Source organism: Cervus canadensis, chromosome 4, assembly GCF_019320065.1.
Source record: "Cervus canadensis isolate Bull #8, Minnesota chromosome 4, ASM1932006v1, whole genome shotgun sequence".
Lineage (NCBI taxonomy): Eukaryota > Metazoa > Chordata > Mammalia > Artiodactyla > Cervidae > Cervus > Cervus canadensis.
The window spans coordinates 103,200,898-103,215,140 of record NC_057389.1 but is presented as its reverse complement, the minus strand read 5'-3'; the positions used below and the strand labels follow the sequence as shown (position 1 = coordinate 103,215,140).

The following is a 14,243-nucleotide window of genomic DNA, read 5'->3' as shown; positions in this document are numbered from 1 at the left end:
TCTGATTTTATTTTCCGTGAAGTGATGGGACCAGATGCCTTGATCTTAGTTTTATGAATCTTGCGTTTCAAGCCAGCTTTTTCATTCTCCTCTTTCATCTTCATCTAGAGGCTCTTTAGTTCCTCTTCCCTTTCTGCATTAGAGTGGTGTCCTCTGCATGTGTGAAGTCGTTGCTGTTTCTCCTGCTAATCTTGATCCAGCTGGCCATCATCCAGGCCAGCATCTCACACGTTGTGCTCTGCATAAAGTTAAATAGGCAGGTGAGGACACACAGCCATGCCTCACTCCTTTCTCAGTTTTGAGCCAGTCGGTGGTTCCAGGTCCAATTCTACATTTGCTTTGTGACCCGTATACAGGTTCCTCAGGAGACAGGCAAGGTGGTCGCATAATCTCATCTCTTTCAGAATTTTCCACACTTTGTTGTGATCCACACAGTCAAAGCCTTTAGCATAGTCAATGAAGTAAAAGTAGATTTTTTTCTGGAACTCCCTTGCTTTCTCCACAATCCAAGAATGTTGGCCATTTGACCTCTGGTTCCTCTGCCTTTTTGAAACCCACCACATACAATGGACGTTCTTGGTTCATGTACTGCTAAAGCCTAGCCTGAACGATTTTGAGCAAAACCTTGCTAGCATCTGAAATGAGCACAATTTTATGGTAGTTAGAACATTCTTTGACATTGCCTTTCTTTGAAATTGGAATGAAAATTGACCTCTTCCAGATCTGAGTTTTACAAATCTGCTGACGTATGGAGGGCAGCATTTTAACAGCATCATCTTTTAGGATTTAAAAAAGCTCAGCTGGAACTCCATCACCTCCACTAGCTTTGTTTATAGCAATGCTTCCTAAGGCCCACTTAACTTCACACTGCAGGATGTTTGGCTTTAGGTGAGTGACATCAGCATCATGGTTATCTCGGTCACAAGATCTTTCTTATATAGTTTTTCTGTGTATTCGTGCCACCTTTTCTTAATTATTTCCGTTTCTTTTAGCTCATGCAATGTTCCCATGATATCTCCAATTTTTAGAAGAATTCTCTAGTCTTTCCCATTTGACTGTCTTTCTCTATTTCTTTGCATTGTTCCCTGAAAAAAGGCCTTCTCATGTCTCCTTGGTTTTCTCTGAAACTCTGAATTCAGTTGGGTTTATCTTTCCCTCCTCCCTTGCCTTTCACTTTCCTTCTTTCCCCACCTATTTGTCAGGCCTCCTCAGACAACCCTGGTGTCAGACAGTAAAATCTGTCTGCCATGCAGGGGACCTGGGTTCGATCCCTGGGTTGTAAAGAGCCCCTGAAGGAGGGCATGGCCACCCACTCCAGTATTCCTGCCTGGAGAATCCCCATGCACAGAGGAGCCTGGCAGGCTAGAGTCCATGAGGTCACAAAGAGTCAGACATGACCAAGTCACTAAGCACCGACAGCCACTTTGCTTCGGGCACTTTTTTGGCTCCGGAAAGGTTTTGGTCACTGACTCCTCTGCATTATTATAAACCTCCGACCATAGTTCTTTAGGCACTCTGTCTACCAGATCTAATCCTTTGAATCTATTCGTCACCTCCACTGTAAGGGATTGGATTTAGGTCATACCTGAAGGGCCTAGTGGTTTTCCACTACTTGCTTTAATTCAAGCCTGAATTTTTCAATCAGGAGTCATGATCTGAGCCACAGTCAGCTCCAGGTCTTATTTTTGCTGACTGTATAGCCCTTCTCCATCTTTGGGGGCAAAGAGCATAGTCTGATGTCAGATAGACTGTCTGGTGATGTCCACGTGTAGACTCATCTCTGGAGTTGTTGGAGTGGGTCTTCGCCTTGAGCAGTGTAACTAGGCAGAGGGGTGTCATCCTGAGGACCGGGGTCCCTGGCTTTGGCCCACATGCCATCTGATCCAGCGGACCGCAAACCCTGCAAATGTCAGAGTCCCCAGAATCTGGGTAGTGGTGGGCTGTCGTTAAAGAAGCCACTGGACAATTGCATAGCTGCCTTCCAGAAGTCACTTCCTGCAACAGGAAGTGGGTAATCAGGCCAATCTCCAGCTGGGGACTTGCGGCCCAGAAAACTCCCTCTGCCTCTTCCGTTTGTGGTACAGACGAACACAGAGCTGGCGTGCACCGGGTGCTCAGTAAGTGCAATTGTCTCCCTCAGATACATGTAGGAGAAGGGCCAGGACTTGACATGGGGTGTCCCACGGAGCCCCACTCCCCTCTCACAGGATCTTCCTGGCCAGCATCCAACCCAGAAAGTCCAAGGCCAAAATTTGGCAAAAGAAACCCACAGTGTTTTGCAGGAAAATGAAAAAGGAAACCAAACCCGAAACCTAAACCGAAAGCCTGGCTGCCCTCTGCCTACACAGGCTCCATTCAAGTGTCTCCAAGTCAGAGGATGCTCCTGGAGCTTCTCATTGGTCAGCACCGCTATTATGCTAATCAGGGGGCAGTCCTAGCCCATAGGGGTTCCTGCGACCTCCTATAACTCGTGTTGGAACTTCCCTAAGGGCAGTTCCCTTATGGCACCCACTTTTTAATCACTACAGCCCAGTACCCATGGTGGAAAACTTGGAGGAATTCATCCTGACCCGCCGCAAGCTGCCGCTGTGGCTGGGGCTCCTGCTGCTCCTGGTGGCGGCGGGGCTGCTTGCGGCCCTGATCTACTTCGCTGTCAGGGCCAACAGCTAGGCCTGCCTGGATGGCCTCCGAGTACAGACGGAGTGTCAGGAGGGCAACCAACACCTGCAGCGCCAGCTACACCAGGCTCAGGAAGTCTTACACGAGAAGGAAGCCGAAGCTGCCACCTGCAACCAGACTGTGGTAAGACACTGCAACCCCTAGACAGGCTTGGGTACTTGGGAGGCTCTCCCAGGGTCTTTGTGGAGATCCAGAGGGACCTTGAGACTGCCCCCTGGATGTCTCCACCAGGCTTTGAGGACCTCTAACTGTCCCTGGGGTGCTGGTGTGGGGAGCTTTAAAACTCCCATTACAGGTGTCAGTATCCCTGTAGGGTATGAAGGATCTCTAAACACTAGCGCTTGAATGGGGGAACCTAGAAACTCCACTTGGGCCAATCTTGGGGAGCAGAAATCCCCTCTAGGGGCTGGGAAGAGGACCTCCCCAGCTCCTTCCACTGCATCCTGAGAGCCTTTGAAATTTTCACTTCTGTTCTAACATGGAGGACCTTGAAACGCTCGGGGACATCTAAGTTGGGCTCTGAAATCTTCCCCTACCCGCACCCCACCCCATTTTCTGGTTTTAGGAGGACCTCTTAATGTTCTTTAGTGACTTCCTTGGTGATCCAGTGACTAAGACTTTGTGCTCCCAATGCAGGGGACATGGGTTTGACCCCTGGTCATGGAACTAGATCACTTACAGCAATTAAAGATCCAGTATGTTGCAACTAATACCCAGCCCAACCAAATAAAACTTTTTTTCTTTTTCAAATAAATATTAAAAAAACAAATTTTGGGCAATACCCCCAGTGGATCTGGAAACTTCTTCTAGGGCATAGGAAACCTCCAAATTCTCTTGGAGGGGGTCCTCAAAACTCCCACTTTGAGGATCACACTCATGGGTGGCCCAAAGAGGGTGGGAGGTTGTGCCCATTCTTCAAGGTAGAAGACTGAGGGGCAGGGGAAGGGTTGGAAGGGAAATGAAGGGGATGTGCATCTGAGTGCCTCTGATCCCAGGGCTCAGGGAGGGGTCCAGCACCCAGGCACAGGAGTCCAGGTTCTGACCCTCCCCTCTGACCCAGGTGACCCTGAGGGACTCTCTGAAGAAGGAGCAGGCCCAGGCGGCGGAGTTTCAGGGTGAGAAAAACACAGCCCGGGTTCCGCGGTGGGGGGCGGTGGGGGTCAGGGATTGAAAAGAAGTAGGGAGGGAGGGTCCCAGGGCTGGGTTGGGAGACAGGGAGGGGTGGAGCTGGGGAGAGGGGGGTGCTCCAGGTTTCCCAGCAGAGGCTCGATGAGGGCCTGAAGAGTCCCGTCCTGGGCGGGGGTCAGGTGAGTGGGTGTGGTCACCGTGTCGACCTGCCCCTGATTCTGTACCCCACCCCCCAACCAGGAGAGTTGAAGATATTGAACCAAAAGCTGAAGGATGCGTTGGCCGAGGTGGAGCGACTAAGGTCTGAGAGGATCCCCCGGGGCACGCCCCTTTCACCCGACTCCCTCGGGAAAAAACCTCGATGCTCAGGCGACCAAGTTTAAGTCCCAGCCTCGTCCCATCTGTGACACAGCCGGGGGTGGGCCGCTGCTCGCTCTCCTGCCCAGCGATTTGGCGGGGAGGAGTGCAGATTCTTAGGGGAGAAGCCTAGAGCGGCCCGAGAGGCCCGGCAGCTGCCTGAGTGGCCCCGATCTCTACTCCAGAAGACAGAGTGAGACCTCCCCCCAAAACAACGCGTCCAGCTGCTCGAGCTTCCTATTCGTTGTGGTCGCGGTCCTGGTCCTCAACGCTCCGCTGCCATGAGATTCCAGGAAGCCGGCTGGTAAGGAGGGGGCAGCTCGCGGGAGAAGAAAGCTCGGAGGGGCCGGGAGTTGGGCTGGGTCAGGGTCTGGGGAGGTGGCCTGTCCTTGGGGGGAGGGCTGGACACGGAGAAGGACCTTGGAAAGGGAGGGAGCACCCAGTGAGTAGGGAGGTCCTGTGGGGGCGGGGCTGGGGGCGGGGCCTGTGTTCTGCCCGTCTCTGAGCCCGTATTTTGTTTTTCGTTTTCTATTTAAAAATTATTTATTTTAATTTTTGCTTTTTGGTCGCGCTGCATGACATGTGGGATCTTAATTCCCAGACCAGGGATCGAACGCGCAACCCCTGCATTGGAAGTGCAAAGGCTTTACCAGCCAGGGAAGTACCTGAGTCCCTATTTTGTTTTTTAGGCCACAGCCTGGACTGGTCTGGCTCCCTGTCTGCTTCCCTGTGAGGCTTCCTGACTCGGCCAGCTCTAAGGGGACCACAGGGCAAGACGGTTGTGGGGGGTGGGGGGATGGGGTAACCTAAGGGGTCCAAGACGGACCAGCTCTGGAGGGATGTCCTGCGTGGAGAAGTAGGGGGGTTGGCCCAAGTCTGCCCTAGACTTGGGGAGGGCTCAGGGGTGAAGAGTGGGGCACCCGCTTCTTGCCGACACGGTTTCTAGAAAGTCACTTTCTTCTGGCGTCATTTGGCTAGAAAAAGTAAACACCCCTTTGGGGGCGGAAATTGTACTCTCAAGTCTTTGGAGTGTTATTGTGTCACCTCCAAGCACCTGGGGCCTGCCCTGTGGACACCCATTGGCATCCAAACTCAGCCCCCGTGCTCTAGAATGTTCCTTGGGATTTCTGGGGTTCAGGCAGGCACCACCCCACCGCCCCTCCCCCAGCCCTCTTCTCCTCTGAAAGTGAGAGAGAAAGTCGCTCAGTCATGTCCGACTCTTTGTCACTCATGTCGTGACCCCGATAGTCCATGGAATTCTCCAGGCCAGAATACTGGAGTGGGTAGTGTTTCCCTTCTCCAGAAGATCTTCCAAACCCAAGGTTCCAAACTAGATCTCCCGCATTGCGGGCAGATTCTTTACCACCTGAGTCACAAGGGAAGCCCAAGAATACTGGAGTGGGTAACCTATCCCCCTCTCCAGGGGGACTTCCCGACCCAGGAATCGAACCAGGGTCTCCTGCATTGCAGGCGAATTCTTTACCAACTGAGCTATCGAGGGCCTACATCCTCATCAGTACTCCCTGCCTGCAGTTTTCTGCTCTCATCTGCTGGCTGGATCTTCTGATGACAGTGGTTCCATGAGGAAACTGTGGCTGTGATGAGGAACACTTTGTCCTGATTCCCAATCCCTTCCAGCAGAAAGTGCAGGGCTGAGAGTTAAACCTAGAGGTGCAGACGCAGGACAGATCTCTGTCACATTGCCCTGCCACCTCCGGCCCCAAACTCTTATTCATCCTGCAGTACCCAGCTCTGGGAACCCCTCCCCCAGAGAGCCTCTCTGCTTCTCAAAATTGAAGGTTAGGTATGGGGAGTTCCCTGGTAGCTTAGTAGTTAGGATTCCAGGATTTCACTGCCACGGCCCAGATTCAATCCCTGATTGGAGAACTGAGATCCTGCAAACCACATGGCGCTACCAAAAGAGAAAGAAAGAAGAAGAAGAAAAAAAACTTGGGAGGGGCTCAAAGTTGAAGGCCTCTGTCTGATAGACCCTTTAACCCACTTCCTTGACCCTCCCATGGCCCCTATTTCCTTCCTCCCCTGTTATCTTCCTTCCTCCAAGTTCTCCTGGAATGCCAACTATTGTCCAGGCAACTTTTTGTGTGTAGCACTAGGGGCAGGCCCCTTGTGTTTGCCCAGGATTCTGCACTGCCCTCTAGCCCCAACCCAGATGGTCTTAGACTCCCCTTCCATGGCTCCTACTGTCTTCCCAGGTGTCCCCAAACCCCATCCCTGCCACAGGCCCCCCTGACAACACCCCCCACCCCCTAACTTCCTCTGTTCCACCCACCCTGACCTTTTCTCTATATATTGATTCGTCAAGTTCCTTCCTGCCTCATAGCCTCGGCCCGTCTCTGCCCTCTGCTCAGAGCTCCTGCTCCTCACCCTGAAGTTCTAGAGGAGGGTTTCTCGGCCTCTGAACTCTTACCATCCGGACTGGACCATTCTCTGTGGTGGGGCTGCCCTGTGCACTGTGGGATGCTGAGTACCATCCTTTGCTACCAGATGCCCGTAGCACCTTACCGCCAGCTTGTGACAACAACAGAATGCCTCTAGACATTACCAGATTTCCCCTGGGGGGCGCAGACTCAATTCCAGTGAGAATCTCAGCTCTAGAAGGTGAGGCTCAGGTCTCCATCACTTCTGGGCCCCCAGCTCACAGGAGGGCTCAGCAGAAGCTCCTGTGGAGTCCCTTTCCAATGACTGAGGCATTTTACATCTAACAGATGAGGAAACTGACATCCAGAGAAGTAACTGGACTTGCTCAGGGTTTCTCAGCCGCTCAGGCAATGGTTGTTCTTCAGTCGTTCGTCGTGTCAGACTCTTTGCAATCCCATCGACTGCAGCACGCCAGACTTCCCGGTCCTTCACCATCTCCTGGAGCTTGCTCAAACTCAGGTCCATTGAATTGGTGATGCCATCCAACCATCTCATCCTCTGTCACCCCCTTCTCCTCTTGCCCTCAATCTTTCCCAGCATCAGGGCCCTCTGCTTCTAGCAGGTTCTCTTGATTGCCAGGAAGCCCTTTTCACATGACTTCAGTCCTTCCACCCTACATCCGTCACCCCCACTCTCAGCTTAGGCTACTGGAAAGTCCCGAAACAGCACTCCCCCTCCCCCTCCCCTACAAGTACCGCTTCACAGATGGAGGAGGCAGATTTGCCTGATATCATGGGTTTGACCTGCTCAATTCTTCCCCCAAACTCCCACCCAATGGCCGGGGTATAAACTTCTCTCCTTCCTGAAAATGTCCCTCTTCCCTGGCTGACTGGGACCCAGCCAGGAGTTGGAAACCAGGCCTGAGGGGTGCTGCAGGGCCTGGGGGACGGGGAGGGGTTCCAGCCCCAGCAGGAATCTGGGAGTGACATGTAGCTGCTCTGTGTCCCTGGCCTGTTTTCGTCCTGGGGGGGGGTGGGCGTGGGTAGGGGGTGGCCTGTCAGGAAGGAACAGATTCTTGTTCATAGTGTTCATTCAGCTCACATTTACTGCACCGCTACTGTGTGCCAGGCCCACGCGGTGGCAGTGGGAACAAGGCAGGTGAAGAATACTTTCTCCGGGCTCACCCAGTCTGATGCCCCAGTGGCTCAGCGGTAAAGAATCCACCTGCCATACATGAGATGCGGGTTCGATCCCTGGGTTGGGAAGATTTCCTGGAGGAGCGCATGGCAACCCACTCCAGTATTCTTGCCTGGAGGATCCCAGGGACAGAGGAGCCTGGTGGGCTACAGTCCATGGGGGTCGCAGAGTCAGACACAACACACACACACACACACACACACTCCCCAGTCTGATGGGAGAGGCAGTCTGGAATCAAATACACATAAAATGACAACAGAGCTGAGAGATCTAAAGGGGTCAGAATTAGTGGGGAACGGAGAGGAAGAGATACACTGGCGGACAGAGAAGTCACTGGTAAGGAAGTTAGTTGGGCAAAGAGGGAGGAAAGGTCCCTCGGGCAACCCTGGGATAGGAACGCGCTGGCCTGAAGAGCACTATGCGGGGCTGGAGGGGGCTGGAAATGACATTGAAGAGCTGCTGCGGGGCTCGCAGGGGCAGGAGAAAGGAGAGCGGGGAGGATGGGAAGTGGGGAAGGATAGAGGAGGAGGAGAAAAAGCGGGGAGTAGGGTGGAGGAAGGGGAAATGGAAATGGAAGAGGGTAGAGAGGGAGGAGGAGGATTTTACTCCGGAAAGTCAGGGGAACGGTGTAGGCGCGCCTGGGTCTGATTCACGTTGTAAGGTCGCCCCCTGGTGGCTTAGTGGAGAACGGGCAGGGAGATGGGACGCATCTACCCTTGGGTCTGCGCTCTGGCCCGCACAAAAAAAGTGCGGCCGCCCGAGCCAGGCCAACCTCAGTTGTTTCGAGTAGCCTCCCGTCTTCTAGGCTTGGTCTCTCCATGAACAGAATGGGGGGCAGTATACCCCCAGACCCTTGCCAAGGGCCCCTGGTGCAAAGGGGAGCTTTGCGCAGATATGCTCAGGTGATTCCTACAGAGCCCTACAGCAGGAGCTACGTCATCCTCAGTTTACAGAGGAGGAAACTGAGGCTTAGAGGGTCACATGGGATGCAGAAACAATACTGGAACCCGGGATCCCCAGCCCTGTCCTGGGCTCCGGTAGCTTGGGCTGGCCCTTGGCGTGGGCCCAGCCCCTCCCAATAAACTCGAAACCACCGCCGGGAGGGGCGGAACCGTGGGTGTCCCTGGCTCCCCAAGGTGCCAATTAAATGCTCGTGGCCGTCTGGGGCCAGAGCTGTGGACAGCGGCATGGCCGAGCCCGGGCCGGAGCCCGAGCCGGGGCGCGCCTGGCGGGTGTTCGCCCTGTGCGGGGCCGCAGTATTCCTGGCAGCGGTTGCTGCCGGAGCAGCCCTTCTGGCCTGGAATCTGGCCTCCTCGGCCTCGCGGAGGCCCCGCTGCCCAGAGCCGGCCGCCAACACCACGGCGCCGCCTGGAGACCCCGAACCCGAAGTGGAGGAACTTCGGCGCCGACTGGCAGAGGCTGCCCGGCTCGAGGAGGCCCTGACGAAGCGGCTGAAGCAGGCCGAGCGTGTCCGCCGGGAGCTGGAGGAGGCCCTAAGGGCCTGTGAGGGCCGCCAGGTAGGTGGGCAGGCTGGAGGGCTGGGGAACCCCGAAAACGAGGGGGAGAGGGTGCGCACACACGCACCCAGGGATCCCCCTCGGTGCCTTGGTTTCCCCGCTTCCTCAGCTGAGGGAGGAAAATGAGAACAGCACCATTCCTTCCAACTCCTACACGGCCAGTTCACCCTCGTGTCTACCTTCTGACCGAGAAGGTTCCACTAACACAGCTCATTCACTTTGTTGTAGAGCAGAAACTAACCACGGTTGTAAGGCAATTGTAGTCCAGTTTTAAAAAAAATATATGACACAAAGAACTTTAAAAGAATTTTAAAAAGGCTCCACTATCCTCTGCTATTTGCCCCATCACTGGTGGAGGCTGTCCCAGACCCCTGAGCACCCCTGGGAGGGCCCTGTGCTAACCCTCCCCCTAAGTACCCACTCAACAGCCACCCCCCAGCCAGTGTCCAGTGTCCCTATTTTGAGAGAGGGACATTCGTGTCACCTGTAATTAGGAAGCTAAAGTTGGCCTCTTGGAGGAGGTACCAGCCAGGTCCTCCCTTCTCCTCTTGCCACCCCTCTTCGAACTCTTTCTTAACCCTTTCTTAACTCTTTCTTAACCCTGGGCCTCGCAGAAGAACCATCCTCAAAGTCCCAACCACTCACATTTACTAACTACTGTGTACCCCTGTGTACTGGGCCCAGCAGAGGTTGGGCAGCATACGAATTCTGGAAAATTCATTCCTTTTGAAAATTCATCCCTATGCCTTTCCAGCCTGCCTAAGGGAAGGGCCTGGGGCAGCTGAAGTTAAGAGCAGCCTGCCCTGGATTCAAATTATGGTTCTCCCCCAGCCCCCATGAAAGATTCTCAGAGACCAAGTCAATTGCTTGGCAGAATGTCCTACAGAGGTGACCAATACCCTAGAAACTCAATCATCAACCACCATATTGGCTTGTGCTGGTCTGAAACCCCAGTCCCAGGAATCTAGATCTAGCTAGGACTGGAACCGGAGCCGGTGAGCAGAACTAAACCTTTCTATATCGTTGGCCTGGAGCAGGAGTCCGTGTGCAGTCCCTCAGTCGTGTCTGACTCTGCGACCCCATGGACTGTAGCCCACCAGGCTCCTCTCTTTATGGATTTTTCAGGCAGGAATACTGGAGTGGCTTGCCATTTCCTCCTCCTGGGGATCTTCCCCACCCAGGGATCGAACTTGCATGTTCTGAGTCTCCTACACTGCAGGCAGATTCTTTTATCACTGAGCCACCTGGGACGCCCCAGGGGTCAGTGGACCTGGGCAACGATCTCCTTGCAGGCAGGCACCTTTCACCCCAGATTTTAGAGGCCACTTCCGTGTTTTACAACTACAGGACCCCAAATGACGTCTCCCCTAGAAAGGGTCCGGCCCATTCACTTTCTCTCCCGTCCCCCCTCATTTCTACTCCACTCCGCAGAGTCGGCTTCAGACCCAACTGATGACTCTGAAGACTGAGATGGAAGAGGCCAAGGCGCAGGGGACCCAGATGGGGGCTGAGAACGGGGCGCTCACAGGTGTGTTGGGGTGCAAAGGGGTGGGCATGCTAGAGGTGGGAGGAGCCTAGACGGTTCCTAGCTAGGCAAATGACACAGGCAGGTGTAAACATAAAGCAAAGCAACGTGAAAACTCGTGAAAGAAATGCACATAATATGCAAAGTTCAGGCAAATGTCACAGAACAATGCAAACGCAACAAAATACGCACACGCCGTGTAGAGACTCCCCGAAGCCATGTAAACCTCTGAAAAGCTATGCAAATAACACGTAAAGGTCATGCAAACAGCACACAAATTTAATTCCAATACAACAAACCACATAAACAGTGTGCAGACTATAAACTCGGAGTTGGTGTATGCGGAGAGGAGCCCAGGCTCCAGCCTGATCTCGCGCCTTGCGTCCGCAGAAGCCCTGGCGCGCTGGGAGGCGGCGGCCGCTAAATCTGCGCAGCAACTGGACGAGGCGCAGCGGCGCGCACGTACGGCCGAGGCGGAGGGCGAAGCCTGCGCAGCCCGGGAGGCGGCGCTGCGCGAGCACGTGTGAGTGAAGGGTGGGCGGGAAGGGTCCAGGGCTCGGGGCGGGGCGGGGCTGGTCATGTGGGCGGGGCCTTGGGAGAGGATCCAAGTGAGGTCTCATCGTGAGAACCCAGCGGCCGGCTCTACGGGGGCGGGAATGCCCACGTTGGGGCTGGCATTTTTGAGGCATGGGTCCCTGGGGCCGGGCGCATATGGGGGCTCCGAGGGGAGCCGGGAGTGGAGGTGAACGTTGCAATGAAAAGTATCAAGGGAGGGATCGGGGGCCTGGAGGCGGAGCTTCCGGGGAAAAGACTGGGAGTCCCGGAGGAGCGGTCCTGGAAAAGACCAGGGGAGAAGGGATGGGGGTTCCTGAAGCCTGGAATCTTTGGGGAGTGGGATACCTGGAAGAGTAGATGAATGCCGGAGGGTCTCTGGGGATGGGGGTTCTGGTGCTGACGGCCCCTCTCCCCACTCCCGGCAGTAAAGCCCTGGAAGCCCAGACGGGCCCCCAGCGCAGAGTTTCCCAGCCCCGGACCCGCTCTGGGTCCCGACCCCGGCCCAGCCCCCGCTCGCGCTCTCGCCCAGGAACTTCCGGGGGCTGCAGGCGACCTACGCGGCGCGCACGAGGGTGAGTCGGCCCCCAGCTGGACGGGGGCTCGAGACCAGGAGGACAGACCCTGGGAGCCCTGCAGGGACAATCAGAGAGGTGCCCAAGCTGGATGAGATGCTCAGTCGACACCCGTCCACGCTCAGCTTTTGACCCAGCGGCAACCCTGAAACTGTGCTGAAAGAAGACACGACCCTGTCTTTCTGACCATCTAGTACCTATCTACAGACGGGAATACTGAGGTCCACTGGGTCACAAAGGGAGATCGTGCAGAGCCGGGACATAAGTCCCCTCTAAGGACAAGGCCAGTGTTGCCCTCATCTCTCGGACATGAGGACTTAGGGTCCAGCCCTGATCTGGGAGTGACCTGAAGGGCTCGCTTCTCCTGTCTCGTCCTCAGTTTACCTTATCTGTAAAATGAAGGATTGGAATGGTGAGGGCCAGCATATCCTTGACACCAGAACCTGACAAAAATGGCACAATAGGAAAACTCCAGATCTCTCTCCCTTTGAGGGTACAAAGCTCCCAAATGAAATTTTAGGAGAACCAAGTAATACATGACAAAGGGACATAGGCCTGAGATGCAAAGATGGTTCAGTATTGGGAAGTCTGTTAATAAAATTCTCCATGCTAAAAAAAAAAAAAAAATTGCCATGCTAATGGATCAAATGAAAACCATTCTGAAAAGGTCATCAAAATAGCAAAAATTTCATGTGAGATTATACAGTATTTGTCTTTCTCTGACTTACTTCAGTTAACACGCTCTAGATCCATCCATGTTGTTGCAAATGGCAAGATTTTTTTATGAGCCTATTATAAGCAGTATTCCATTGTGTGTATACATACATTGTGTGTGTGTATATATATATATATATGTATACATATATTAAATTTTCTTTATCTATTCATCTGTCAGTGGACACTTAGGATCTGATCTCCAGACTGTAATCAGATTTTGCCAACTATTTTGATAATGTCCTCTATAACAAAAGATTACCCTGGCTTACACATGTATTAATCTGGAACATTTCTCAATCTGTCTTTGCCAATGACGTTGGCATTTTTTTTAAAGCCCCAGGCCAGTCATTCTGTGGTGTCTGAGTTTGGGTTTTTGTGGCTTCCTCATGATTAATTTGAGGTTAACATTTTTGGCAGGAATGCCTCAAAAACAATTCAACTTAATATTATCTTCTGGTGGTATGACTATATATAGAAAACCCAAGAGAATTAACGGAAGCTTTCCTATATCCAAAACAACGAGGTAGAAAATCCCTTGGAAGACAAGAAAGATCCATTTCACATAGTGTTTCATATCCAGGAATAAGCTACTTTCTTTATTATGTAAGAATCTCTCCTAAATTAATTTTTCAAAAAATAATTCAGTAGAGGGACTTCCCCGGTGATCCAATGGCTAAGCCTTGGGGCTTCCAAGGGGGGAGCCTGGGTTTGATCCCTGGCTGGGGAACTAGATCCCACACACACCAGCTAAGAGCTCCTGTGCCACAATGAAGATCCTGCATGCTGCGACTGAGGCCCGGCACAGCCAAATAAATAAATTTTAAAAATAACTCGATAGAAAACAGGCAAAGAATACGGGCAACCAGTTCATAGAAGCATGCAGATAAAGGTGCCCAGGCTCACTCCTAGAGAAGAAATGCCGACTGAAACAACCCTATGGTACCACTTTCTGCCCACTGGTTTGGCAAGGACAGAAACAAAAACAAGTTAAAAGTCTGTGACTATACACAGTACTGGTGAAACTGCTTGTTGGTACGACTATTTGGGAGGGCCATTTTCTAGACTCTCTCAAAATTAAGTGTTTGACCCATCAATTCTTCTTCAAGCAGTTTTCCTGCAGCCATATTTTTTATCAAGAACATTTTAATCTACAGTCACTTTTTAATTATAGTCTTGGATACTAAGAACCCAGCAGAGTACTTTATTCAGTTTTCACTTTTTTTGGCCACACAGCCTGAAGAATCCTATTTCCCTGACCAGGGATTGAACCCAGGCCCTCAGAAGTAAAAGTTTGGAGTCCAAACCACTGGACTGCCAGGAAGTTCCCAACAACTATATTTAAACGCATACAAAATAATGGACTGAATGCAGTGGAGAATCCTGCGTTTGGATATTGGAACAGAAAACGCTTAGTGAGGAAATGAAATAAAGTCTAGAGTTCAGTTCACTGTAATATACTAAGATTAATTTCTTAATGTTGACAAATGAACTATGGTATATAAGATGCTAATGAGGGAAGAAGCTGTGTGAGGGCTATTCAGAGACTCTGTATTATCTCTGCAAATTTTCTGTAAATTTAAAACATTCCAAATAAACAGTTTACTTTTTTAAAGATAA

At 52.5% G+C, this 14,243-nt stretch overlaps 2 protein-coding genes across 3 annotated transcripts; both read left to right on the top strand.

Moving 5' to 3' along the window:
• The first annotated feature begins 2,041 nt into the window (after positions 1–2,041).
• BST2 (bone marrow stromal cell antigen 2) lies at positions 2,042–5,177 on the top strand. Its single transcript, XM_043467264.1, is given in 6 exon segments — positions 2,042–2,117; positions 2,529–2,802; positions 3,740–3,794; positions 4,048–4,108; positions 4,350–4,468; positions 4,854–5,177. Coding segments are annotated over 4 exon segments (480 nt in total). The 5' UTR covers positions 2,042–2,117; positions 2,529–2,538; the 3' UTR covers positions 4,450–4,468; positions 4,854–5,177.
• Positions 5,178–8,872: 3,695 nt separating this feature from the next.
• CCDC194 (coiled-coil domain containing 194) lies at positions 8,873–14,243 on the top strand. Of its 2 annotated transcripts, none has more exons than XM_043467261.1 (4): positions 8,873–9,257; positions 10,689–10,785; positions 11,173–11,305; positions 11,867–14,243. In XM_043467261.1, the coding sequence occupies exons 1-4, from the start codon at positions 8,928–8,930 to the stop codon at positions 12,039–12,041; spliced, it is 735 nt and encodes a 244-aa protein (XP_043323196.1). In that variant the 5' UTR covers positions 8,873–8,927; the 3' UTR covers positions 12,042–14,243. The 2 variants fall into 2 exon arrangements, with proteins under 2 accessions (XP_043323196.1, XP_043323197.1); XM_043467262.1 differs by having other exon boundaries at positions 8,877–9,257; positions 11,763–14,243.